This window comes from Cheilinus undulatus, linkage group 6, assembly GCF_018320785.1.
Source record: "Cheilinus undulatus linkage group 6, ASM1832078v1, whole genome shotgun sequence".
In the NCBI taxonomy this organism is placed as follows: Eukaryota; Metazoa; Chordata; class Actinopteri; order Labriformes; family Labridae; genus Cheilinus; species Cheilinus undulatus.
In genome coordinates, this window is record NC_054870.1 from 52,018,987 (window position 1) to 52,045,437 (window position 26,451).

The 26,451-nt window shown below is 41.8% G+C and overlaps 1 protein-coding gene across 4 annotated transcripts in view; it reads right to left on the reverse strand.

Annotated features, from left to right (window-relative positions):
* The window catches only part of LOC121510693 (arginyl-tRNA--protein transferase 1), a 143,636-nt gene that overhangs the window by 53,169 nt on the left and 64,016 nt on the right, over window positions 1-26,451 (reverse strand). For all 4 annotated transcript variants that reach the window (XM_041788863.1, XM_041788862.1, XM_041788861.1 and 1 more), the window contains 3 exons: window positions 24,433-24,465; window positions 13,876-14,057; window positions 4,742-4,841 (listed from right to left, as the gene is read on the reverse strand). In XM_041788863.1, coding sequence (XP_041644797.1) covers window positions 4,742-4,841; window positions 13,876-14,057; window positions 24,433-24,465 — 315 coding nt within the window. The remainder of the gene's footprint in view (window positions 1-4,741; window positions 4,842-13,875; window positions 14,058-24,432; window positions 24,466-26,451) is intronic.

Genomic DNA, 26,451 nt, shown 5'->3' on the forward strand with positions numbered 1-26,451 from the left:
TTCAGAGACATATTTTTAAACGTACATTCTCAGAGAGAGTTCCCTGAGGTGTTGAAGGGAGATGAGGGGGGCAGGTGGATAAAAAAGATAGAGGAGGAGGCGTTAAAGCGGTTTGAGTGGTGTCCAGCAGAGTTCAAGTGCTGCTGTTTGGGTCTTTAAGGGGCTGAGCAGCAGGATTGAGAAGCAGAAACTTTAAACCACCGCGCTGTTTAGAGGCTCCCCATCAGGAGAACAATCCCCCCCGTATGTCTGTGCATTAATGAACTGCTAGGGCTCGTATGCAAATCAGACAATGCAGCGAGACAGCGAGCATGTGCTGAGAGCGTGTTGGAGCGCCGGTGTGTTTCTGTGGGAGTGGGAGAGAGAAAAGGTGGGAACTGGGCAACCTTCTCACCCTTCTTCTGTCTCAACCCCCGAAGAGAAGAAGTGGGGAGGCTGTGAACAAGACGCTGCAGTGACAAACAGATATGGGGGGCAGGGGGGTAAATTCCTCTGCAGGGGGGGGTTTGGTGCCGTGGAAACGGCGTGATCGAGATTCAACACACATAAACGGAGCAAACACGCTCACATCCATGGCCTCAAAGTGAGCACAAAACAAGATGTAAAGGAGAGAAAGGTGTGGCACTTTGCCATAATCCTCAACAAGACATCAGTCTGAGAGCGAGAGCATTCTCTGGGAACTTCTGAATGAGACGACGGAGAGAAAGAGGAATTAGACGATGAATGAGAGAAAATAAAGATGAATGGAGAATCGGATCCAAACTAATAGACTTGGAAAGGCTCCTCATGGAGCTGTGGATCTCAGATTGTTTGGTGAGAATGCAAGCGTGTTACGCCCAGTTTAGATCACAAATCAGCGAAAAGACAAACTGAAATCTGCAACTGCAGCAGGCCGCTCTGCAACATCCTGAACAACTGTCAGTTCACCCGCTGCAACCAGAGAATGCAATCATCTCTCTTTACTTTTTCCACTTCCTCTTTTCATGCCTGTCAGGTAGCTGCATATAACTCAGGGTGTACAGTTTGGTGGCTAGTGTGTCGTCCCTTCCGGACCCTGCATGCCTGTTTTTTCATTCTGATAAGCACTCGTGCCACAACCTGTGCAGCTTTTTGACATAAAGTGGAGACACAGGAAGCTACTCATCCAATCAGATGCTTCACTTAGACAAGGAACAGCAGGTGAGTGAGCAACATGCTGCTGCAGACTGACAAAAGGGAGTTAAGGAGGAGTAGGGACACTGGGCTTTGAAATTAGAAAGGATGACTATGGACAAAAGACTCTGTAAAGGATGGACCATCAGCTGTGATTTCTTTTTGGTGAGCCAGCCAGGAGAGCCAAAAGACTAGCTCTTATTACTGAGCTGAGCTGAACAATACTGATCTCTGAAAGACATGGATGTGTCAATCAAAACAAGTGAGGCTGTGGGTTGTTCAGGGTTTACCTTGACAAACTGTGCCTAACCACACTAATAGTCTAACTCCGCCCCTCCAGACTTTTTAAGTTCATGAATAAGCCAGTTCTATGAGCCAGCTCTTTTCTATGGAAGATGGTAGCTGGCTCCTGTTTAAAAGCCAGTTTCCTTTCTTCCATCTTTGTTGTTATTCGATCCACATTTTAAAAGTCAAACTGGTACCAAATGAAGAGCTGTTTTGGAGTCTTTTGGTTGTGATCACTTTTTGACGAGCCAGCCAGGAGAAACCAAAGCCCAGCTCCCTTACTAAGCTGAGCCAAACAATCCAGCTCTCTAAAAAGAGATGGATTCTCTATCAAAATGAGTTAGGCTGGATGGACAGCAGCTTTGGAAAGTCAAGAAAGATCAGGTTTTACAGTGACAAACTGTACCTAGCCAAATAGGACTGCTTGTTTTGAATCGTACCATGGACGACAACATTCATCCAGGCCTTAGACAGAGGTTTTTATCCATGGCTGCTGCTGTTCCTCTGTGGGCCTTTTTTACCCAAATGAGTCACCACGTTTTGCCTCAAAAGGTGCTCAATAATGTTTTCTTTTGCAGTTCGAAAGGTTGGCACAGTCGGGAAATGCACAAAACTTTGGCATTTTGATAGCACTTCTCTAAGCACTATCAAAATGCCCCATCTAGAGTTCTCTGCTGTGATGTGACATCTTCCACAAACAACCTATGAATCAGCAGAGCAAATATGAACCACGGAGACTGTGATTTTTCTGGGTGATAACACTATAAATAGAAAAGCATATAGGTACAATGCACACTCTGCAAGGAAAAGAGGGAAGACTCAACTATTTAAATTGCCAGCTTTCCTCCTCTCTGGGCTCGAAGGCCATGATTGGTTGTTGGAACACATGATAGGCCTGATTCAGGCTGCAACAACCCGGTTCACACTCCAGCAACTGTCCCCTGCAATGCTCCGAATCAGTCTTGCTGCTTTGCACATCTTTGGCCTGGACTGGACTGTGGAGGCAGCAGCTCCTGTGCGCATGTTGGTGCAGATGCATGATAGATTTCTGAGCGGGTTCAGACAGTTCATCCTCTGCTTCGTGTAAAAATATGCATATATCTGAGCGTGTACACCATGACCTTTCTCTCAACCTTTAATGTCTTCAGCAGCCGCCTTCTCTCCTCCTGCCTGAACCTCCCTATATCCATTTTTTCTCCAAACATTCACTCATGCTATTTTTTCCTTGTTTTTCTCTGTCCTATAGTAGATTTTCCATGCATGAACCAGCTGTTTAAAAGGTATTTGTCTGTGCAGGATGTTGCGAGATATGGTGGATATCAGCATGTTTAAAGCAATCGTAAAATCTATAGTGTTGACCTTTCAAATCCCCTTTCTCCTTCTAAAATATCCACTCAATATTCATCACTATGTTGAAGTGAATCAACAGTAGAATACTCCAGACTTTAAAGCAAGAAAAATTTCCACAGGTGCCATGATTCATTTTAAAACAGGAGCATAAAGCACACAGGTAGCCCCACGTTGAGGTATCTGCACCTATAATAACAAGAGTGGAGTAAAAGAGTTCATGCCAAGGTAAAGGCAGGAACAGCCCAGTGTGGTCACTTGTCTGAGAGGAGAAGGCCAATTTGAGGAGGGAAGGATGAAGACGGAGAGGGAGAGAGGGAACGTTTCATGAAACTGGACCTGCAGCATCCCGATGATGTGCTCATAAACCAGTCAGACTTTAAAGCTTTACCATATGTGCAGATGATGACAGACGGCACAAGACGGATATGTGGATTAAATCTCACATATGGAGAGAAGGAGGTTTTTAAAATGAGAAGTCAGAGTGAATCCTTTAAAACCATAAACACATTAAAATGAAATGTTTGACTCGAGCTAATAATTTCCTCTTCCATGAGCAAGGAATCTTAAAATGTTAGCTTGATGCTAAAACAAAGGGGGAACTTCCATTTAGGTGCTAACAGAATTAGCACCGTAATTAATGTATTTAACTCGAAATCTGTCTTAGTCATTTTTGATGAAATAGATCATTTCTTTAGCATGCAGCTGAGTTTCCGTTAGCTGGCAATTGCCGGTCATTGGCCAGTAAAAAGGGCGGAAGTCCGGCAAATAAAAATATAACCGGTCAAAATGTCTGACAGAAAATATGCAAATGACCAGATAAGTAAATACTGAATACTTGAATATTACATTTTGTGTAACCTAGAAGATATGCTGTGAGAATGTGTTAATATACATTAAAAGTTGCCTAATCTTACTACATCTACTGTCCTGCATTGCTGGGGTTGTTTATCTCCTCAGACGACAAGCACATGGCTAATTATGTATGCACAATGACATCGAAGTACTTCTATGTCTCTGAGCATGCTCAGTACAGCTGGAGACTCTGCAGGGAAAGTTTGACCAGAGCTTTCTTGTAAAGCAGAATTTTAATCTAAGTGAGGTTTTCCTGGTTAACCAAAGGTTTAATATCATCAGCGGTATGGAAGGATTTTGATCATCGCAGCGAGTAGTGAAGAGGCTGAAAGGAAGGGAACTGCTGAGTGTCATAAACACTGATGCAGCAGCAGAGAGAGAGAGAGAGAGGTCTATGCTGGCTAATTAGCAGAAGTAGACTTGGATAAGCCATTAATGAGATGAGGGCTATCTACTTTGGAGTTTTTGTCTTTTCGGGACTAGTCCAAATAAACCAGGATGGTGGGATTTCCAGCTTACAGTTATATCATCATTAGCAACTGACTGTAAGACTCATTATGTGCTAACAGGCTAATGGTGCTAATGTGAAGCTAACCGTTGTCGTTTATGAGTTTAACGTAGGTGTATATTGTGTGTAACTGACTGCGTGTGTAAGGAAAAGTGCGTAGCCTTTATTTTGAAACTTTAAACCACTAACACAAAGAAAAATCAGAGAAAGTCTTTGTGCAGTCAGTTCTAGGGTCTAATCATGTGTCTGTAATAACAGGGTAGTAATTACTCAGGTTTACTGTTGGCTTGGTTTCTACTGGCTCGGTTTTGAGTCAGGTCTGGAGATAAAAATGTGTCCTCAGTCTCGTTTAGCGCCGACTTGTATGTATCGATGTATCACAATATATCATATTTATGCATTTTGCTGCTGTTAATGCAGCAAAATAATATTAAAGCAAATGTCTGATAGTTGTTTCAAATGGCCGGAATTCTTGAGGACTGCCGGTCATTTTGACCGGGAACAAAAAAGTCTAGCGGAAACGCTGGCATGCAGTATGTGAAATTAAGCTTTTTGTCTTTTTACTGATATCTCCTTCACTCTATGAAAGCCTACCTTGTAGCGCATCTTGGGACAGGAGTGGATGTAGAAGCCCAGGTAGTAGTAGGACAGCTTCGGAGACTGTTTCTGCAGCTGCCTAGTGAAAGCGATCTCCCTGCAGAAGAAAGAAACACAATTCCAGAAACTGTAAGAAAAAGCTTTCAGACACAGAAACGGTTTATATGATTTGGGTTCATAGCTGTTCAAAATTTCCCGCCAGTCCTGGTGGGAAACACTGTAGGGACACGTGTAGCTCAGGCAGCCAGTGATGAACGTTGCAAAGCAGATTGGCCAGACTCAACGTCTGCCGTCAGGAAAATCCACCATTCAAAACTCTACGAGGCGCTGGCTACAGGTGGGGTCAGTTGTACTGGAAGCTGGTAGTTATGGCTGCCACTGGTGTAACGTACAGCTCAGATAAATCTGTAGTACAGTGGCCGTTTAATCCAAGCTGGACTACGTCTCTGTATCTAAACCAGAGCAAACAGCCACACTGGAAGCTTCTCTTGTTAAAGATGTTTTTGAACTTCTCTCAACCAGCCTCAGGATGTGTTTTATCCACCAACAAGTTCCACCGTTATTAATATATGACAGCACCTGTCTGCCAAGCTCAGGTTACTGGAGCTGTGCATGTCTACTACCTCATTTTGTCTTGTTGCTCTGATTGGTCCATAATAAAAGAGATGGAGTGTTCGCTGCCCTTCCCAAACATTTTGTCTAGGAGATTCCCAGATGAATGTAAAAAACAGCCATGACAAATTAAACTGTCTACATAGAGTCAGGTGAGCGACTGAAAACTTTTTTAATTGTCCAGAAACTTTTCAAATCTGTCATGAATACTTTGGAGGTCTAAAAACAACTATTAAACTGTACAAAACTCAAAGTGAAGTCTTGAAATTGCATCTTTTGTCAGAGCAACAGGTCAAAACCAACAACCACTTATTTGTTTGCAATAATGTTTAAGAAAATAAGGAAATATTCAAATTTAAGAAGTTAAAACAAGAAATGTGGAACATTCTGCTGTTAAGAAGACCAAAAGAATACATCAATTACAGAATGAACTGATTGATTTTTATTCCATTTTAACTTCCTTCAAAAATGTACAGAAGCATGACCGAAGCCACAGTCAGTGAATAAGTAAAAACGCAGGACGAGTGTCTGTAAACATCACCGGATCAACTTCTCTTCCCTCATGAATTTCACGCCTTGCATCATGCATGTTAGGTTATAGTAACAGCGAAAAAGTCGTCCATGCGAAACACAGCAGGCTGTCACCAAGCGCCCGTGCTGTCACCAGGCTTACAGCATGGGCGTAAATGAATTAAGGACTGATTTAAGCAAAGCCTCGTGGCAGATTATTTGCTTCGAGGATTTTTTTTAATCGAATCGCTCTAATAATTGGAGGAATCGTTTCAGCCCTAGACCTGGGTAAACACTCTCTGAACCGTTCAATATGACATATGTTTGTTCTCTTTGAACTGCTGGTGCTGGCGTGCTTGGTACCTTTTGGAAACTGACGTTAGACATCGGGTTTTGAATAGTGCAAAGAGATAGCGCCAAACTTTATGTATATTGATTTGCAACTACTAACAGACCTCAGACTCCACTTTTGGAATAAAAAAACACAAAGCCCCCGTAAAGAACACTGGCAAGAGGTCTGTATCTGAGAGGTCTCTAAGCTGCAGAGATACCCGTCTCAAAGTTACAGCTACCTGAATTTTTCCAAACATTTACTTTGAACGTCTCCCCTAACATTTTCTAACTCTTGTAAAAATGGTCTAACAGTTGAAACTTTGTGGATTATGTGCATGCAATTGAACTTCTGCACTTCAAGTGCAACAACCAAACAACAACCAAGAGTTCACAGCAGTTTGGAGGTTTGATCCTCACCAAAAACATTAACCAGAATAAGTGTGGACAATTTGTAGAAAATTAAACATGTAGGGATCTTATCTGCAGTCTGAAATGCCGTGCTCTAACATGTGGGTGTGTATTCAGTGAATAAATGAGTGCACTGAGTAATAAAATGAGTTGAACCAGTCCTGACTGAGGCTGAGGCTGAGCGGAGGAAGTAAACACCCACTGTGAAAGAAGCAGCTTTTCTCCGTCTCATTTCATTACACAAAAACAAGCGGCTCCTCTCTCCATCCACATTCAGCCTGGAGCAGAAAGACAGAGGTGAAGAAAGAGAGAGAGCGTGTAAAATAAAGATTTAGGACTTGGAAGATTTATGCTGCTTCTTCAAATACAGTAAATGTCTGGCCGGCTTTATTTTTCCCCAATAGTTTCTTCCTTAATTGCATCCTTTTTTTTCTAAAAGCCTATTTTTCCCTTTCTCTCCGTCGTTTCCTTCACTTTTCCATAACTAAATTCCAGCTCGGCTTTTTTCCCTCTTTTTGTTTCTCTCTTCCTTCCACCCTCCGTGTTTCACCCGCTTAAACCGAGGGGGAGAATTTTCTTTCTTCCAAAACTTAAGAGGGAGAGAAAGAGGCCTTAAAATAAAATGGATGCACTGAAAAATAAGACACGGGACAAAGCGGGCTGGGCCAGCGAGGAGGGGGGGGAGGAGGGGAGAGCAGGAGGAGAATATAAAAGAGGAGGGTCAAGAAAGAGAAAAGGACGGAGAGAGAGCGAGGTGCTGGAAGGTCACCCACTCGCTGCCAGGTTCCTGGGTTCCCATCCCCTCTCCACAAAAGCACCCGGCAGGCTTGAATCGGGGGAGGGGGGGTCAAGAGAGGCGAGGGGCCCATTCACAAAAAAGCCCCCCCCAATCACCCTTCACACCCCCACCTCCTCCCCCATGGCAGCAGCTTGAGTCCACCATTATCCCCTCTTCAGCCATCTGACACTCCAGCACAAGCCAATTATCAGGGCCTCTGCTCCGGCACGGCTCCCTCATACTGATGTGCTCACAAAGGGCCCAAAACGGAGCAGACCACAAGGTGCTTTCTGCAGCCGCGCATGCATGCAGGAACATTTCATTAATACGAGGGGGTTAGCCAGGTAGAGCATGCATGGTGAGACACGGGAGATGCAGAAGATTCATCGTGATTTAAAACTAAAGGAGTGTACCAACTGTTTTGAAAGCCTCGGTCAGTGGCAAGACGTAGATTTTTGTCTGAATCCAGTATCTCCTTTAATCGGTCTGTTCTATGGCACCAACTTTGTTTGAATATATTTTCACTTAACTTAATAACAGTATTGATTTGATATTTTAGCATCTTGTACCATAAAAATGTCTGGTGGCACAAACCGTCCGAGCAAATGAACAGATTACTGATCAGCAGCGTTATCAGTGAAAGTGAATATCTAAAGACTCAGATCAGAGTCCCGTCTCCACCAGGACATCCCTCTACTGAAAGTGATCCGTGTTGGACGCCAGCTGTGTTTGCTTCATGCAGCGCCTCAGGCTCCTCATTACCAGCCTCTTCTCTCCTCCTCCTCCTCAAAGCCTGAGGCAGAGGAGCTCAACTCCTGATGGAAACTTCTCAACACCTCCCTCTCCTGTCCCCTCTGCAGAATCACACGCAGGTCCTCCTCACGGCTTACCAAGCTCTATCTGATCCTGAGTACAGCTATGAGTAGGTAAAAAAGGTAAAGGTAAAAAAAAGATTTCAGACGGATAGTTTGTTTGCTCTGAATCACGGCTCATTTTGTTCTTCAGCTGTATAGATCCTCAGAAATGACAAGAAGAAATAAAAAAACATCTTATTTTACCTGCCTCTCTCTACAAACACTAGTGTAAGGGTTCTCAACTTTGGGGTTGAGACCCCATTAGGGGCCACGAAACACTGAGAGTGGGTCTCCAGATGCCTTAAAAAAACTAAGAATATTGTTTAAATTACACTGTTGCCACTTTACAGCAATTTTGCCAAGTTAAACAGTTTCATCACTTTTTTCCCATCAATTTGCCAATTTAGCACATTGTTGCCACTTTTGTCAATTTTAAATCCTTTCCACCCCTTTTTTCTTTCTGTTTTTGCCACTTCTAAACCAAGTCTTGCCACTCTCAGCCTACTGTTGGCTCTGTTGACCCATTATTGCCAATATTAACCCCTCTTTACTGCTTTTTAAGCCACATTTCACAATTTGTTATGCCCATTTTTCCCTGTTTAACCCATTTCTGCTTATTTCTGTCTCAGCTAAGCCTTTTTTGCCCATTTATACCAACTTTTCATCCCATTTCCCCAAATTTCCAAATATTTTTGCCATTTTAACACCATTTCAGCCACTTTTTTAATCCCCTTTTACCACTCAAAGTGCCCTTTTTTGCCACTTTAACCCTTACCTACTGACCCAGCGACGGCGCTGTGTTTCATATGTCCGGAGTATTATTACTGTAACTCTGTCAAAGTTTGTCCAATCAGAAAAATTCCAACGGTGTTGGAAAGCTGAGAATTGTGGGCATGCGCACATATATGGTTCATTACGGTACTCGCAACCATAAGGCGTTCATAGCAAAACACCAGAAGTATTGTGATTCTCAACACTGTAACTCCTCGAAAGTTTGCTCAATCTAAAAAAATTCCAACGCTGACAGAGAGCTGAGAATCCGTGCTTTACGACAATATATGATGTGTGGTATATATATTATGGTAATGTGGAACAGCACCGCGAAAACGGCAGCTTCGGCAGAAGATGAGTGAAAAAGGAGAGTGAAGGATGAGAGTAAAAGGAGAGCGAGCCAGAGTGGTGTTTTGTTTTCAAAAAATAGCGTTAGGTAGTGGCATTTGTGTGTGTCTGTCATGTGCAATAACAATATGTTACTGAGAATGTTGAGAATGCATTTTTCCACCTTTATTTGCACTAATTGTCGTCTACGTATATAGTTATCTTTTGCACTGTGTATGGCACACCCAGAGTCCTAGACTCAAGAAATGACTGGTGATTGAAAGGCATTTCAAAGGTAGAGCATAAATGAGCCTTTAGTTGCCATGGCTGTGTTTGTTGTGCTTCCTCCTTTGGCCAGCTTGCTTTCTGATTTGACATTTGTCCATTGTACCTGAAATCTTGCTCATGTCTCCTCAGCTGTCCTCGGTGCCCACCACACACAACAGGATTTCTGGTCATAAATACTGAGCATGTTTGTTATTCATGATCTCAGGTTGGATAATTTGGTTAGATAATCTCAAGAAGTGTTCTTTAACTGGGCCTTTGCTGATCTAGTCAAAAGGAGGGAATCAGGATGTGTGACCTGTTTAAAGTGCACGTCTCTCCTCTGTGACTTTTTTTTTTTTTTTTTTTTTTTTTAAGGAGAGCTCGGTTTGGCCTTCTGTAGAAGAGAAACATCATCTGCTCTAATAAATGTTGGCTCAAGCTTTAAAGTGTGGCTTCATACAGTAAGTTTAAGCTCAGCCAAGCAGACTTGGGAGGGTCCAGACTGGATCAAAGAGCTGGACTCCAATGTCTGTAATAAGGAGGATCTTTTCACTGAGTCCTCCTCTCCTAGTGCTCCGTCTCACTGCTGGACTCGTCCTGGAAAACTGGATCAGGAGCCGTGGGTGTGATGACCAGGGCGTTCCCTCCATCACAACCATTAAATCACACTCACATACCCTCATAACTCTCAGACTCACACCTGAACACACCATCTTTGAAGCCCAGATCCCCCAGACTCCCACATCTGCACAGAAATATTTTAAAAAGTCTTTCTCACATTATTGGGTTACGTTTGACAGGAAACGCCTCGACTCTGAGTGCGTTCTCCTGTTTCATCTTGGCACAGAGTGCTGTCGTCAGCCCGACCACAAACACGGCGCTGCCTCGACCAATCAACGGGGAAGAAAGAGAGAAAGCAGAATTTTCCCTGTCCTGCAGCATTACGGCACTTATCGTATTCACTTCTAAGGAAAGATAAAAAGTGGGCGGGCCAAACAGATCAAAAGTCAGAGGGAGAGCAGGTTAAGAGGAGGGCAGGAACAGAGGGAGGAAGAATGAAAGTGAGAACAAAGATGGGAGTCACCGACTATTCTTCTGTTAGAGGAGCTCTGTGTTACATCTGACAGATCCGTCTGTTCTTTAAAGAATGCTAAATAATCCTCATATCTGAATATTTTCATTTAAATAAGGAAATGGATCAAACAAAGAACACTGCAAGACAACCAGCACAGCACAGACATACAGACCAGCTCCCCAGCCTAACTCCCTCAGCCACCTAAAGAAACCAGTACAGCAGAGGTCATCAACTACATTTGGACAAGGACCAGTTTTCCCTAAACAGGCACTACAAAGGCCGAACTTTCATTTAAACTAAAGAAATTTCTAAAATGCTCTAATTCAGGTTTTTTTTTAAAGTGTGGTAGAGTGAGCCTACCCTAAGAGACAATTATTCATTCAGTGGACCCCCACCCACATAAAGATTCAAATTAAAAAAAAAAAAAAAAAACGTAACCATATTTTCAAACATTTATGTCTAATTTTAAATATTTTTAACATTTTTATATCTTTGATATTTTGGTCTGCAAATGTTCTTAAACATCCGTCTTTACCAGGTAATCAGTTATTTGGTTTCAGTAATGAATTTACTGCCAATACTACCTGATTATTCTGCTCTGATAATCCTTAAAGCAGCATTACCCAACCAAACAGCCAAACTGTTGAAAAATACCTTTACAAGAGCCACAATCTAAGTGGTAGAAAGTGGTAAAAACAGCTTAAAGTAGCAATAAAAATAAGTTAAAGATGGGAAAAATGGTCAAAAAGCAGCAAAAACGGGTGAAAATGGACAAAGATGGGGATAAAATGTAAAAAAAGATGGGTGAGAAGTGACAAAAAAATGAGCAACAAGTGGCAAAAAAATGGTCCAAAGGTGGCAAAAATAAGGCAAAAAAATGAGTAAAAAAAAAAAAGCAGTCAAGAGTGGCAAAAATGGGCAAAAGGTAGGGAAAAAGTAATATTTAATGACAAAAGACTGTTTAAATTTGTGGAAAATGGCAAAAAAAATTAATAAAATAAAAAACGGTGAAAAATTGCAAAAGTTGGCAAAAAGTGGCAAAAAGAAGGAAAAAGTAGTATTTAATGACAAAAAGATGCTTTGAAGGGCGAAAAATGGCAAAAAAAAACAAACAAACAAACAAACAGGGAGACAGGGCAAAAATTGGAAAAAAGTGGCAAAAAGAAGTGGCAAAAATGGGCAAAAAGTAGGGAAAAGTGGTATTTAATGACAAAAAGATGCTTTGATGGATGAAAATGTCAAAAAATGGTATAAAGGGGCAAAAAAGTTTCCCTTTTTTAAGGTTTTCTGGGGGAAAAATATTCAAAATGAAGACATCAAAGAGCCTCATGTCGAGTATCACTGCCCTAAAGTAACTATCAGTCTATTCATTTTGCTCCATGCACAGCAGAAGTTAGCAAAGAAAATCACTTTTTGTGGTTTATGGCTCTGCACCTCCCCTGAAGTTCTGGGGAGGCCCACTTTGGCCCACACTTTGAAAACCCCTGCTCTAATTGACATATTTGTGTTTAGATATTTGTATTTTCTTTCAAAGGTTGGTCATTTTCAGGCTCTAACAGTGAGATTGATTCCTATATCGCAGCCAGCCACAAGGGGGCGACTGAGATATTTTAGCTCAGGGGTGTCAAACTCAAGGCCCAGGGGCAAAATCATCTAATTTCATGTTTTGACCTTTTGAACAAATAAGTTTGACTTTTTATTTCAGGTTTTGAGCCTTTTAACTAATCGTTTTGACTTTTTAAATCTGGAAATCATTTATCACCATTGCTAACATTTTTCCCCATAATTGATTACCGGCACAAAACTAGGTTGACAGTTAAATTTGGACCCTGTTAGGACCTCAGGTCGGACCTTAATTAAGAATCCAGCCCCTTCTGTGACTGAGTTTGACACCCCTGTTTTAGCTGAATATTTCTATGCTGTCTGTTGCTGGGTTTGATGCTAATACGCTGTGTAGTGATGCGTGAAAAACCCACGCAAGAAAAAACGCACTCCCAAAACTCCTGAAGCTGAAAGCTTCCACAGAAAATGTGATTTTTTTTTAAAGATTTATTTTTGTGATTTTTGTGCCTTTATTTGATAGATGAAGACAGTGGATCTAGTCGGAAACAGGGATGGGGGGGCATGCCCTTAGGCCAGATTTGAACCCATGAAACATAATTCAATGGAAACACATTCAAAGCACAATTGTACTTAGTTGAAATTTAAGAAAATATCACTTTCATTTCTCGAAAAACTGTAATGGAAACCCAGCTACTGACTACAGTGCGATGCTATGCAGTGACGCACAAGCATATATGAATGTTTTAAAGAGATAAACATTAAAATGCTTGGTGCTGCAGCTCCACGTAGTGGTCAACGTAGCTGTTACTGAATGCTATGACTGAGGTGTACTAGCCAACATTCACATATGATGCCCCTGTCTCTTCTTCTATTATTTCAAATCATTACAAATCCATTTTTTATTTATAATGCATATGATTTTGCTGCACAGTTAGCTTTAAAGACCTCGTTTGGATGCCAGTGTCTCTCAGCTGTTGAAGACGGAGGCCAAATACAGAGGCTGTAGACTTCAGTGCACTGGTCAAGGTTCTAATGCCTTTTAACCCTCACACCCTCTGCCAGTACTTCCTGTCTCTCTTTAGTTATAAAGGCTAAAAAAAATCTTAAAAGACACAAAAATGATTTTACTCAGCCATTTTTTATTTTCGTTTAGATCCAGCCATAATGTGCAAAGATTTGAGGAATGAGGAGGAAATAATGAGCATGCAGGATAGACCAGATTTGGGCTAAAGCAGTGCTGCTTACAACATTTTAAAGGTTGTATAATCAATGGCTGTTGTGTTTCATCTGAAGATATTTCAGTTTTTAATGCCTTATTTCTTCACAACGATGCCTTGTTGTAGTCTGTGCAAAGCAAGCTTAATTGCCCGTGGTTTGAGTGATGCTCTAGAAATAAACCGATCTTTCCTTACGATACACTCTGTGCCTTGGTTATTGTTTTTAGAAGAAGGATTTTGTTAAGCAAAGCTTTGGGATCAGTTTCAAATGTTTGAGGCTTTATCAGGCATCACCAGGTAGACAGACATCCTGAGCCAGCCCTACGAATGGGCGCTCCAGTTGTCTCCACCATCATCATCATCATCAGACAGCTTACAGAAGCAGAGAGGGGTTCATGTGTGACCTGAAAACCCACCTGAGAGCAGAGTAGGAGCCCAAAGACAGCGAGGCGAAGTCTGGGTGGTAGTACAGGTAGACAGAGGACACACAGGTGGGCAGGATGTCGATCACTCCCACCGCCACGATGCGCCCGTCCAGCCAGTACTGCTGGTGGAAGGATCCGTACCCGACCTCAGGCCCATCTGGAGAATATTCAGCCTGCAGGAGGAGGAGGAGGAGGAGGAGGTCAGCCTTCAAAACAATGAGAGCTCTGGTGAGTAATAAAGAGGAATTATAAATCACAAAGGACTGAAACTGTGTGGTTTAATAGAAGAACACACATGCAGTAGGGCTGGAAATAGGCAGAGTCTTTGATATTTATCAGGATTAAAACAAAGCGGTAGAAAAAAACGTCAGGCGGTAGCTCTAGTTGATAATTAAAACAAAAAAATGTCCAATATTGGAAGTCTAGTCTTCTATTTTCTTTGCTGTGATATCAAACAGGCTCTAATACGGTTAGATTTAGTTTATAATTCTAGTGTTGTGACCATCATCTGTTCTTTCTCTGTGGATAAAAAGTCCAGATTTATGGTGTATTACCGTTTAGTCTAAACGTGTCGAAGTATGATTTCTGGTCCATGTATGAACGTGGATTATGAGCCCCTGGTCTCCCTGCCAGGCCTCACGCAGCATTATGAGTGGGGGTGTACAGTAGCCTCCAGTTCAGCCTGCTAATGGCTCCCAAATGTGGAGCAAGAGCAGCAGCAGGGTGGAGGTGTGGGGGGTCGGAGGGGGGGGTTTGTGGCCACAGAAACACTCCAGGAGAGGACTTTTTAATAAAGGACCCTGCATGACTAAAATCCATTTCAGCAGGCGGTGGTGGAGAGCTGCCAAACGCTCCTATACGTCTGCGTCTGCTCTCTACATGTGGCATTAAAGAATGTGGGTGTAGGTGAAGGCCCCCCCCATACTACAGCAGGAATATTCAATTACTCTGTTAGAGAGGCAAGGTTTGAAAAAGTGACTGGCTAAGAGGCCCAACATTTAATATTGGACATGTCAGACCCGTAAAGTGAAATGTGTTGACTCAGCACCTTTAAAGAAGTTGTTTAATTACACAAGAGAGCATGCAACTCTTAAATAATGAGTTTTTACTCAAATCTTTAATGTCTTTGCTCTACTGTAGACAATAGAAATAACTGTCTGATAAAACTACATAAAACAATGATCCTCTGACAGTTTATCAGAGTACTGGGCTGTTTAAAACTCTCTATTACTGAGATAGTCATCAGAGACCATCTGATATTTAAATATAAATCGTTTTTAGAAGGTCTGTACACTGGAAAAGAGGAGTTCATGTTCTCCCTGTGCATACAAGGGTTCTCTGAATTCCTCCACAGTGTTAGGATAAATGGTGGTTCTAAATTGCCCATAAGAGTGTTAGGGAATATTTTTTTTGTCTCTGTATGTGAGCCCTGTAAGTGACAGGACACCAGTTCGGGGTGTAACACCCCTCCTTTACCAGCTGGGATAAGCTCCAGCCGCCTGCAAAGATGGAAGGAAAGAGAGGAATGAAAGAATGGAAAAAGGAAGGAAGGAAAGACAAAAGGAAGGAAGGAAAGATGGAAAAAAGGAATGGAGAAGGGAAAGAAGGAAGGTAGAATGGTAGGAAGCAAGGAAAGAAGGAAGGAAGGAGGAACTCCAGGAAGGAAGAAGGTTGATGGGTAGGAAAGAAGGAAGAAAGGAAGGTAAAAGGGTGGAAAGGAAGGATGGAAGTTAGGAAGGTTGACATAGGAAGGAAGAAAGGTAGAAGGGTAGGAAGGGAGAAAGAAATGTTTACAGGTAGGAAAGAAGCAAGGAAGGATAGAAGGTAGGAAGGAAGGAAGGAAGGGAGAAGGGGAGGTTGACGGGAAGAAAAGAAGGAAGGATGGAAGGTAGAAGGTAGGAAGGAGGGAAAGAAAAAAGGAAGGTCGGAATGAAGGAAAAAAGGAAGGAAGAAGGGAAAGAAGGAAGGTAGAAAGAAAGGAAGAAGGGAAGAACTCAAGGAAGGAAGGACGGAAAGCTGATGGGTAGGAAAGAGGGAAGAAAGGAAGGTAGAAGGGCAGGAAGGAAAGAAGGAAGGTTGATGGGTAGGAAAGAAGGAAGGAAGGAAGGAAGGAGGGTAGAAGGGTAGAAAGGAGGGAAAGAAAAAAGGAAGGAGGGAAAGAAGGAAAAAAGGAAGAAAGAAGGGAAAGAATGAAGGTAGAAGGGCTGAAAGGCAGGAAGGAAGAAGGTTGATGGGTAGGAAAGAAGGAAGAAAGGTAGGTAGAAGGGTAGGAAGGAAAGAAGGAAGCAAGGTTGACAGGTAGGAAATAAGGAAGGAAGGAAGGTTGATGGGTAGGAAGGAAGGAGGGTAAAAGGGTGGAAAGGAAGGATAGAAGTAAGAAAAGTTGATGGTAGGAAGGTAGAAGGGTAGGAAGGAAGGTTAAAGGGTAGAAAGGAAGGATGGAAGTAAGGAAGGTTGATGGTAGGAAGGAAGGAAGTAAGGTAAAAGGGTGAAAAGGAAGGAAGGAAGTAAGGAAGGAAAGAAGGTAGAGGGGTAGAAAGGAAGAATGGAGAAGGGGAGGTTGACGGGTAGAAAAGAAGGAAGGAAGGAAGGAAGGAAGGTTAAAGGGTGGAAAGGAAGGATGGAAGTAAGGAAGGTTGACGGTAGGAAGGAAGAAAGGTTGACAGGTAGGAAAGAAGCAAGGAGGGAAGGTAAAAGGGTGGAAAGGAAGGATGGAAATAAGGAAGGTTGACAGTAGGAAGGATAGAATGTAGAGGGGTAGGAAAGAAGGAAGGAAGGGAGGTAGAAGGGTAGGAAGGAAGGATGAAAAGAAAGAAGGCGGACTGGTAGAAAAGAAGGAAGGAGGGAAGAAGGTAGGGGAGTACGAAAGAAGGAAAGAAGAAAGGAGGGAAAGAAAGAAGTAAGGAAGGAATGAAGGAAAGAAGGCTGGATGAATGGATGAATGGATGAATGGTGGGACAGACTGATGCGTTCAAGGACAGCTCTGTGGACTTGAGCTGTCATTTAAAGGAAGCAGCTCTCCTGAGGTTTGTTCCCACAGAGAACATCACCGTGTTCTTTAAAAGCTTTTCAGACAGAATGAGGAAAAAGCTGTTCAGCTGTTTACATTTGGTTCATTTAGCATTTGTACATCATTACTGCTGCCACAGGAAGTAAAGATTGTTTTAACCAATCAGAAAGCAGTGAGTCCGGCTCTGCTCCTGGTCTGATAGGCGTGTCTGGTACCAAACAGAAGGGTGCCAGTTTTTCTTTATGTACATCAGACTTTAGAAATATATTTATCATTAGAGTTTGGTAAATTTTGATATTACTGATGGTCACCATAGCTGAGGCTTCACTGGTTTGAAACAGGCTGCATCAAAAACACATCAGAGCATTGATGAGTCTCAGTAGGACGCCTGTGAGCGTAGTTTGATCAGATTTAAAGTGGTCAGAGTCCGGGCCCTGTGGCTCTATGGATCATCATCCCAGCTCTCTGTGCTGTGATAACTAGCAGCACCTGTGCTACCTAACCAGATCCAGATGAATAATGAGAGAGAAGGCTCCTGTTCCACTGCAGACACAGCAGTGCCCTGATCAATCTGTTAACCTTCACCCTGAGCCTCTGGACAGAGGACTGAGAGAAAACCTCTGGAGCGACTTGATTCAAAGTCAGTGGATTGTTCAGATTCATGACTGCCATCAGGTGAGCCCGTCCCTTCAAGCTGATTCACTTGTTCCTGGTGAGAGACTGGCTGGATCAATCAGCATCATTAGAGGAGAAAAAGGCGGGAGTTATTCTTCCTTTATGTCTTCTGTCCTCATCCATCCTGCTATTTTTTTAATGGCCAGATCACAATCTCACTTTGTTGACAATTTTTTTCATTTAAAGTTTTAGACATATCTGTACTTTAATAGACAGAAAAAACATTTAGTTCCCACACATGAAGGAATTTTGTTTATAGACAGCATGTTTTAAAATGAAAATCATTGTCAAAATTTGTCTGTTAAACACTGAAATAGATTTTTAAAAATATTTTTAATTAGCCATGTGCTTGCTGTCTGAGGAGATAAACAACCCCAGCACTGCAGGACATAGGTATTGTAAGATTAGGCCACTTTGAGTATATATTCAAGGATTCTCGCAACATATCTTCTAGGTTACACAAATATAATCTGCAAGTATTCAGTATTTACTTATCTGGTCATTGGCATGTTTTCTACCGGACATTTTGACCGGTTATATTTTTATTTGCCAGACATCCACTCTTGAAACTGGCCAATGACTGGCAAACACCGGCTAATGGAAACTCAGCTCCAGACCCCCTTTACCTGACGGTTCAAACAATGAAACCTTTGAATTTTTCATGCATTGACCGACACGCTGCAGAAGATAGAGAAAAAACTAAAAAGACTTGACTGGAAAGACGGTATTATAAAAAATAATCATATCATATGGGGATAATCGTATCATCATATGGGGAATAAGTTTGTTTTTTTTTCAGATCATTAATTCACAAATTTGTTCTGGAAATTTAATGAAATAAAACTGTGATAAAATCGAGATCATGATCTGGCCATAAAATATCCCCATACTTAGAAATTAATGGGAAATCTGGTTTTCTTGTACCAAACTGGACCACTGGATGAAAATGTGATAATTATATTATAATGCTGAGGGTCTTTTTACTCAAATGTCAGTACTTTCTCTTGAATCTGTTCCTCTGCCCTCTGTTAGAATAGGTGATATTTAATCTGAATGCAGCCCCACATCAGAGGATATCTGATCGGAGGTCGAGATGTTTAGTGTGTTCTTCACCTAAGCTGACAGGCGGGCATACAGGAGGGACGAAGAAAGAAAATACAGAGCTGTTATGTGGAGTTTGGGGTGCTGAAGGGTGACAGGCTCCACATCTGGAGTCCGCCTCCCTCTCTCCTCTCCATGTGTCGGTCCGTATAAGAAGGCAGCCCGTTATTTCTTGGCACCGGCTCCTCACCAACACTGCAGGCTTTGTCGGAGGCCCCTCGGTGTCGTTTGAAAGGAAAAGAGAGCGAGGTGATGGCTGGGAGTGAGATTTTTCTTACCCCACTCCGAGCCAACACGCTGGCACAATTATGAACATGGACACCGTTATAGCGGCGGTTTGTTTATGAGTTCGTATGCTGTTCAAGGCTGATCTTGTCTGACTGACCTGCGCGTCACCTCAGACGACAGCTTAATGGTCGTGTCCTTGCCACCGTGACAACAATCTAAACACTTTCTGGATCGCTTCAAACCACCCCAGAGCTTCCCCCGCTGCCCCAAATCGCTCACATATGGCCTCAACACATGAACATGTGAGCAGCAGAGTGCCATGAAGGACGGGGGGGTTAGAGCAATCTTTGATGGACTCTGTCTGCTTTATCGAAGCAAACCTGCTGCATATATCAGTCTGATCTGGTCACATGAGAGTCTGATTATTAGGAGGCAAACAGGATAAGCAAACATCCAGGACTGGTCCTCACAGACAGATAGATGCTGATAGTTCTATTGTTTTAATGTTGAGTAGTCAGACAGGCTTCATTGTCGGGGTTTCACTAAATAACATCAGCTCTTTATGGTTTTTATAACTTTATTGGGGATTAAATTCATGTAAAATGAGTTTTTAAAAATCCCTTTTTTCTCTGTTTTGCCTCAGTTCACCTCAGCTGATGTGAGACGCTAACATGGTGTTATTATCCTGCTATTGACCAATAACAGATGTTAACAAGAGTTCAAACTCTCTCTCTTTACAGACCTGCAAACATGCATGAAGAGAAAGTCGCACACAAGCTGCAGCTGAAGACAGAGTTTCAAACCTTTAACTCTTATTTTTATGCCTCCATGCTGGTGACAGCTGAGGTCTTCCAATGCCGATAGAAGACGAAGGAGAAGAAGCAGTGCTGGCTCTTTAAGTGACATGTACCGGTGCATCTCAAAAACTTAGAATATCAGGACAAATTCACTTTTTCACAGTAATTTACTTCAGAAAGTTACATTTCCATGTATTCTAGATTTATCTAAAAAAGTGAAATAAACACTTTTTTATCTTGATGATTATGGCTAAAGCTAACAAAAATCAAAAATCCACCATCTCAAATATTAGAATATTGTTGAAAATTCAAATTTACAAAGGTTTCCTTAGCCTTCATTCTTTTCACACTGGGCCACTTCACACAACAACCATGGGGAAGACTGCTGACTTTATAAATGAAGGCATTCAATGACACCCTTCACAAGAAAGGTAAGCCACAGAAGATCATTGATGAAAGGGCAGACTGCTCTCAGAATCATCAAAATGATTCAAGGAGGGTAAGCCACAAAAGGCCATGGTGAAAGAGCAGGTTGTTCTCAGAGGCAGAATCAAAGCAAATTCAATGAGGGTAAGCCACAGAAGGTCATGGCGTAAGGGCAGGTTGTTCTCTGTAGCTTTATCAGGGCAAATTCAAGGAGGGTAAGCCACAGAAGGTCATGGTGTAAGGGCAGGTTGTTCTCTGTAGCTTTATCAGGGCAAATTCAAGGAGGGTAAGCCACAGAAGGTCATGAGCAAAGGGCAGGCCACTCTCAGAGGCCATATCAGAGCAGATTCAAGGAGAGTAAGCCACAGAAGGTCACTGGTGAAAGGGCAGTCTGTTCTCAGAGGCTGTATCAAACCTTAATAATAGAGGGTAAGCCACAGAGTGTCATTAGAGTATGGGCAGGCTGTTCTCAGAGGCTGTATCACAGGTAAGTAATGGAGGGTAGGCCACAGAGTGTCATTACAGTGAGGGCAGGCTGTTCTCAGAGGCTGAGTCAAAGCATAATCAAGGAGAGTAAGCCACACAAGGTCACTGGTGAAAGAGCAGTCTGCCTTCAGAGGCTGTATCAAACCTTAATAATAGAGGTTAAGCCACAGAGTGTCATTAGAGTAAGGACAGGTTGTTCTCAGAGGCTGTATCAAAGCATAATCAAGGAGGGTAAGCCACACAAGGTCATTGGTCTGGTGTGATTTTCTTCCACGTTATCAGCAATTGTTGACTTCATAATCCTGACAATCCTCAGTCTGGTTCTTATAAATTTTCAGCTTTTTAAACCAGAGTATTTAAAGTCTCTCCTCGTTAATTAACCGATCTTTAGACATCATTGATTTTAGAGCAGCCCTTATACACCGTTGTAACACTCCGAGGGTTGAGCTGTAAAAACCTTAGTGACTAATTGTCCCACGCCCCGTTAATGAGCGTTTGGCCCTCGGTTATACACATCAAGAGGCTGTAAAGACGACTAAAAAGAAACAGAACTAGTCCATGAACCACCCAGCTCATAAACCGAGTTCCTCACCCACTCAGACCTCAACAAGGTCAAACGCAGTGACAAACACCTGCATGACTGCTGCCCGACATGTGTACAGACATCCCACTGTTTATCACATCACCATGTGTTCCACTCACTGTCTAAAAACACATGGAGGAGGCGGACAGCTGATGTTCATTAGCTCTGAGCTTCAGCACGAATCGTCTGCAGTTTTATTCAAATGGAGCAACACAGCAAACAAACAAGTCACACAACCTGACTGGCTGCACGCTGGTTTGTATTCATGTTGTTTGCATACATTAGTACAAATGCAGCCTAACAGGAGCGCTGATGAACCACACAGTATGCAGGTCCATGTGGGTGAATGTGTGCTTTAATAGCGCTCTGATTGGACACAGATGGAGCCGACACGCAGAGGCAGAGAGAGACACGTATAAATGGGGAACATTCTCGGCGAGGACAGTGGAGATCAGAGCAAGAAATTAAAAAACAAGTGGACTGAAAGGAGGCCGGACTAAAGGGGACGAGGCCTCAGAGTGGTCTGAGAGGACAGGACGGTGAAGTCGGGACGGTTTCTGAGGCAGCTGGAGTAATCTGGTGTGTCTGGCCGCTAGCCTTGGCGAGGTGCTAAAAGGTTGTTTCCTATAAACACTAATGATGTTCATTAGAGCGGACCTGAGGGGGCCCAGGGGCCGCACAGAGTCCCCGTGTTTGTGTGTCTCTGTGTCAGTCGACCTCAATCCTCTTAAACGGGACCCGTCCTGGCTCTAATTGTTGCTGACCTGACAGGTCCACTGGTGTTGAGTGAAGGCTGCAGCTCACTGATGAGAAGCTGCAACTACAACTCACCTAAAACACAGGTAGAGCTGTCATAGAAGCAGATTTTTGATAGGATACTAATAAAAACCAAACATATCAAACATGTTTGGACACCGGAGCACCAAATAACAGCCTCCTGTTACCTGTGCATCCCGGGCACCTCTGTCAGGGCAGAGAGAGTTGTCTCCACGGCTGGGACGATAGCGAACAAAAACGCTCTGTTCTTGATTCAGAAGACGGGGATTGCCTCGTGTTTTGAGGTAAAAACATGTAGGAACAAGATAGTACCAACATTTTAAAAATATTTTGTTTATTATAAACATGATGCCATCAATGCCGTAAGCAGGGCAATTAAATTTATTTTTGTTTGATATTTAATTTTTAACACGTTTGTTTTAAAGGTGACCATCAGAACCAGAATAGCTGTTAAAGGCCTCTAAATGGTGCAGGTGGCTGTTTGCACTAAAAAAGTACATAAAAATTAACATGAACTACTTTTGCTTTTAGCTCATTATTTCTTAATCGCAATCTCTGATGTAACATTGGAGGGTCCTCTAGTGCAGTGGTTCTTAGGCTTGGGGTTGGGACCCCATTGGGGGTCACGAGACACTGAGAAGGGGTCTCCAGATGCCTTAAAACAAACCCATAATATTTTTTTAGATTACACATTTGCCACTCAACTTCAATTTTGCAAAATTTTCACCTTTTTTTAAATCATTTTTTCCCACCAATTAAAATCATTTTTGTCCATTTTAAACCCTTTCCACCAATTTTTTCTGCCTGTTTTTGCCACTTTTAAACCAAATGTTGCCACTTTCTGCCTCTGTTGACCCATTATTGCCTCTATTAGCCACTTTTTATCACCTTTTTTCCCCACTTGTGCCCATTTCAACCCATTTTAACCAAATTTCAGTGTTTATTATGGCCATCTTTGGCAGTTTAACCCACTGCTGCCTATTTTTCTGCCTCAGTCAATCCATTTTTTCCACTTTAAACTCATATCAGCCACTTTTTAATCCCCCTCTACTAATTTCTATGCCTGTTTTTGCCCCTTTAACCCATCTTTGCCATTTCGTGCTTATTTTTGCAACTTTTACTAAATTTTTGCCGCTTCTAACTCATTTTTGCTGGTTTCAAAATCCCATTTCATCACCTTTCCAACCTATTTTTTCCATTTTCAACTCATTTTAATTCTTAAGGTATGCATGTGATAATGTAAATAAAATAAAATACATTACTTTCAGGGAATAAAAGGGGATAAAAGTGGTAAATCTAGTAAATGATGATGCAAAGATAATGAGCAAATGTTCTGTTGTTGTTAGGCATCAGGATTCACATCGTTAACGTCAGGTCAGTGTGTCAAACTAGACGACAATGTATGAAAAATTCTGACATGCTAAGTCTTGTTGAATCGTGGTCGTGAGGAATCGTAAGGAGTCTTGGGCGCGTCGTTAATTATATCACACTACAAGACAGTTTGTCGTTCCCGAATGAGCCGTTCTTTCAGCTTCATGACGGCTCTTCATTTAGCATTTTTTTGGTCTTTAAAACAACAAAAACTGAAAAAAGGAAGCTGTCTCTCAAACAGGAGCCAGTTGTTTTTGCGAATGACACATCGAGACTCCAAACCTACCTTCATCTTGAGTTGTCATTCCAGTCTAACCAGTAGATTTATTTCCTGAATATAATATCAGCATGTCCTTTCAATGCGTGTTGATAACAACATGAGCCTGCCGATAACAATGACAGCCTGCAGGGATGCTGAACCACAGGAAGAGGAGGGACAGAAATGATGAATGTTCGAATCTGTTAGAATAAGAGGACCGTGCACCTTTGATGGATTGACTGTGTGACTGCAATAATTACTTCACATACATAATACAGACTTTATTCTAACTATCTGCTACTGTAGGTCTTAAAAGGAGCCAACAGAGTAGACTTATCGTCCTTACATCTTTACCACACGACTAAAACTACAGAGTAGTTATGTCTCGTTCTGTCAAGGCCAAAGGAAGGCCTGGTTTGGGGACCTTGTATCCAACGTAGTCTAAACACAATCTGGACTGCACATTTCCCTCCCTGAACAGCCCCTTCCTCTCAGTCTGGCTAAATTAAAACCCTGAAATATGAAACAAAAACTCCCTTCCTGAATCCCTTAACCCCCCTGAATCCAGCTGCAGGGCTGAAACAGCGAGGGAGTGAAGGTGTTTGTGTAGGTATGTGCTCCATGACTGAAGCTAGTGTCCATTTATCCTCCTTTTTTAAGTGCTTTTATTTAAATACTAAAATACAGCACATTATTCAGGCCATTATCCTCCTCTTCATGACAGTAATTTCAGCAGGACGACCTGCTCGGGGCCGGGGCCGGTCATTACAGGTAATACATATGGATGAAAAGAGAGGTTTTATTAAACTGTCAGCAGGCCAAAGGAAATACATACCTCTAGTGGAGAATCACAGAGAAATCTCCGGAACTGTGGAGGGAGGGGAGAGAGAGAGAAAAACAGTTAGTTCTCTGGGTCACCAGCTCTTTGAAAAGCATAAATGAAAACCATGCACGTCTCCATTTCTGTCCTAAATATACTACTCCCCCTGGTTTCTCTGCTCTGAGTAGGGCTGGGCGATAGAGACGGTATGCATTTACTGAAGGGTAAAACATGAGAAACATTTCTGCACTCTTTTTTTCCTCTATCAGCTCCATCTCTAATTTCTAAATCCTTTCTTTCTCATCATCTCCAACGCTCCTCTAAAGTCTGTGAGCCTCCTGACGTTTGTGTCTGAATGTGGAGAAGAGCCTACAGCGTCGCCCCGCTCTGCTAAACGGGCGTTCTCATCCTGACCAACCCAAAAAAAAAAATCCTTAACGATAATTGGCTGTTTCCCTCGTCAGCCATTAATGCAAAGCTGTGATCCAGGCTGTTTTTTATTCTTTAACCCTTCGGTATACCTCGGCTCATTCTTTGCATTCTGTTTTGGAATTCTTGACCCAGGTTGTGTTCTGCTGATGCGACTGGCTTGAACCTGCACAAAGATGTGTATTTCTGCTCATTTTTAATTTTTTAAGGCAAATCATTACATTGACCTGTTTGGTACTGTGCAGAGGAAAAATACTCACATCTATATGCCCATTTAAACCCATTATATTTGCTTATTTTAACTGCAAATTTGCAATACCATGTATCACTGTTACCGCCATTATCTGAGACGCAATTTTAAAGGCGAAGATTAGACTAGCAATTTTTACCACTAAAAACTAGATGGCACCATTATCCTTTTTGGGCCAAGCGTGTATCCGTAGAGCACTTAAAAGACACACTTACAGAGAGATTTTTTTCATAGCTCTGAGAAATAAAGGCATAAAGAAATGAAATAAATACTGTCTGTAGGTGTTGATATGAATATAAACTTGAGTTTTGCATGTTAGATATGAGAAATTGCATCTCCAACATACTTCATTGGGGATTTGCTGCAGGTCTATGTTCAGTGCCGGCGCTGCCAAACCACATCAAAATCCATTGATCAGAAATCTCCAAACAGGAAGTCAAAAGTTTAGAGCAGGGGTGTCAAACTCAATCACAGCAGGGGCCGGATTCTGGATTCAGGACTAACCTGAGGGCCTAACAGAGCCACCTTTTCAACCATAAACTGTCAACTTCATTTCATCAGTAATAAAATATGAAAAAAAAAAAACCTTAGCGCTGATGATAAACAATCTTGACATTTAAAAAGTTAGAAAGATGAGTTTAAAGGCTCACAATCTGAGAAAAGTAAATTTATTATTTCAAAAAGGTCAAAACATGAAAATGAAATTGAAAAATAATGTTTTTTAATAGCGAATATATTAGAAAGAAAGTCAAAATCATGAGTTTAAATGTCAAAAAATGAAGTAGAATTTGTAATCATGAAATTAAAAGTCAAAATACGATTTTTAAATTTTTAATTTTAAGTGTAAAAGTACAAACTACGGGATTATGAAGTCAAAGTTTGGAGTTGAAAATATGAGATAAAATACAAAATAATTACTTAAAAAACAAATTATTGTACAGGAAGTCAAAATTGTGAGTTGAAATGCTCAAAGTATGAAATTAAAAGTCAAAATCCTAAGTTTGAGTCCTAACTGTGAGATGCTAAATTGAAAATATGAAATTAAAACAAAAATTAATTTATTTTCCCATATTCCTGACGTCTTCTAAATATTTGTACTCCTTACTTTTTCAGATTTTGTAACTTAATAAGGATATCTTAAATCATCAGGATAAATTCACATTTTTATACTTGGGGAAATCTGCAGACCTCAGACTGATGGGACAGTTAGAACAGAAATAGGAGATAATCCTGCGGGCCAGATTTAATTGTTCCACAGGCCAGATTTGGCCCCTGTGGTTTATCAGGTATTTCAAACGATGATGATTAGATCTAGAGGTGATTACAAAAAATCAATCAATCAATTAAAAAACAAA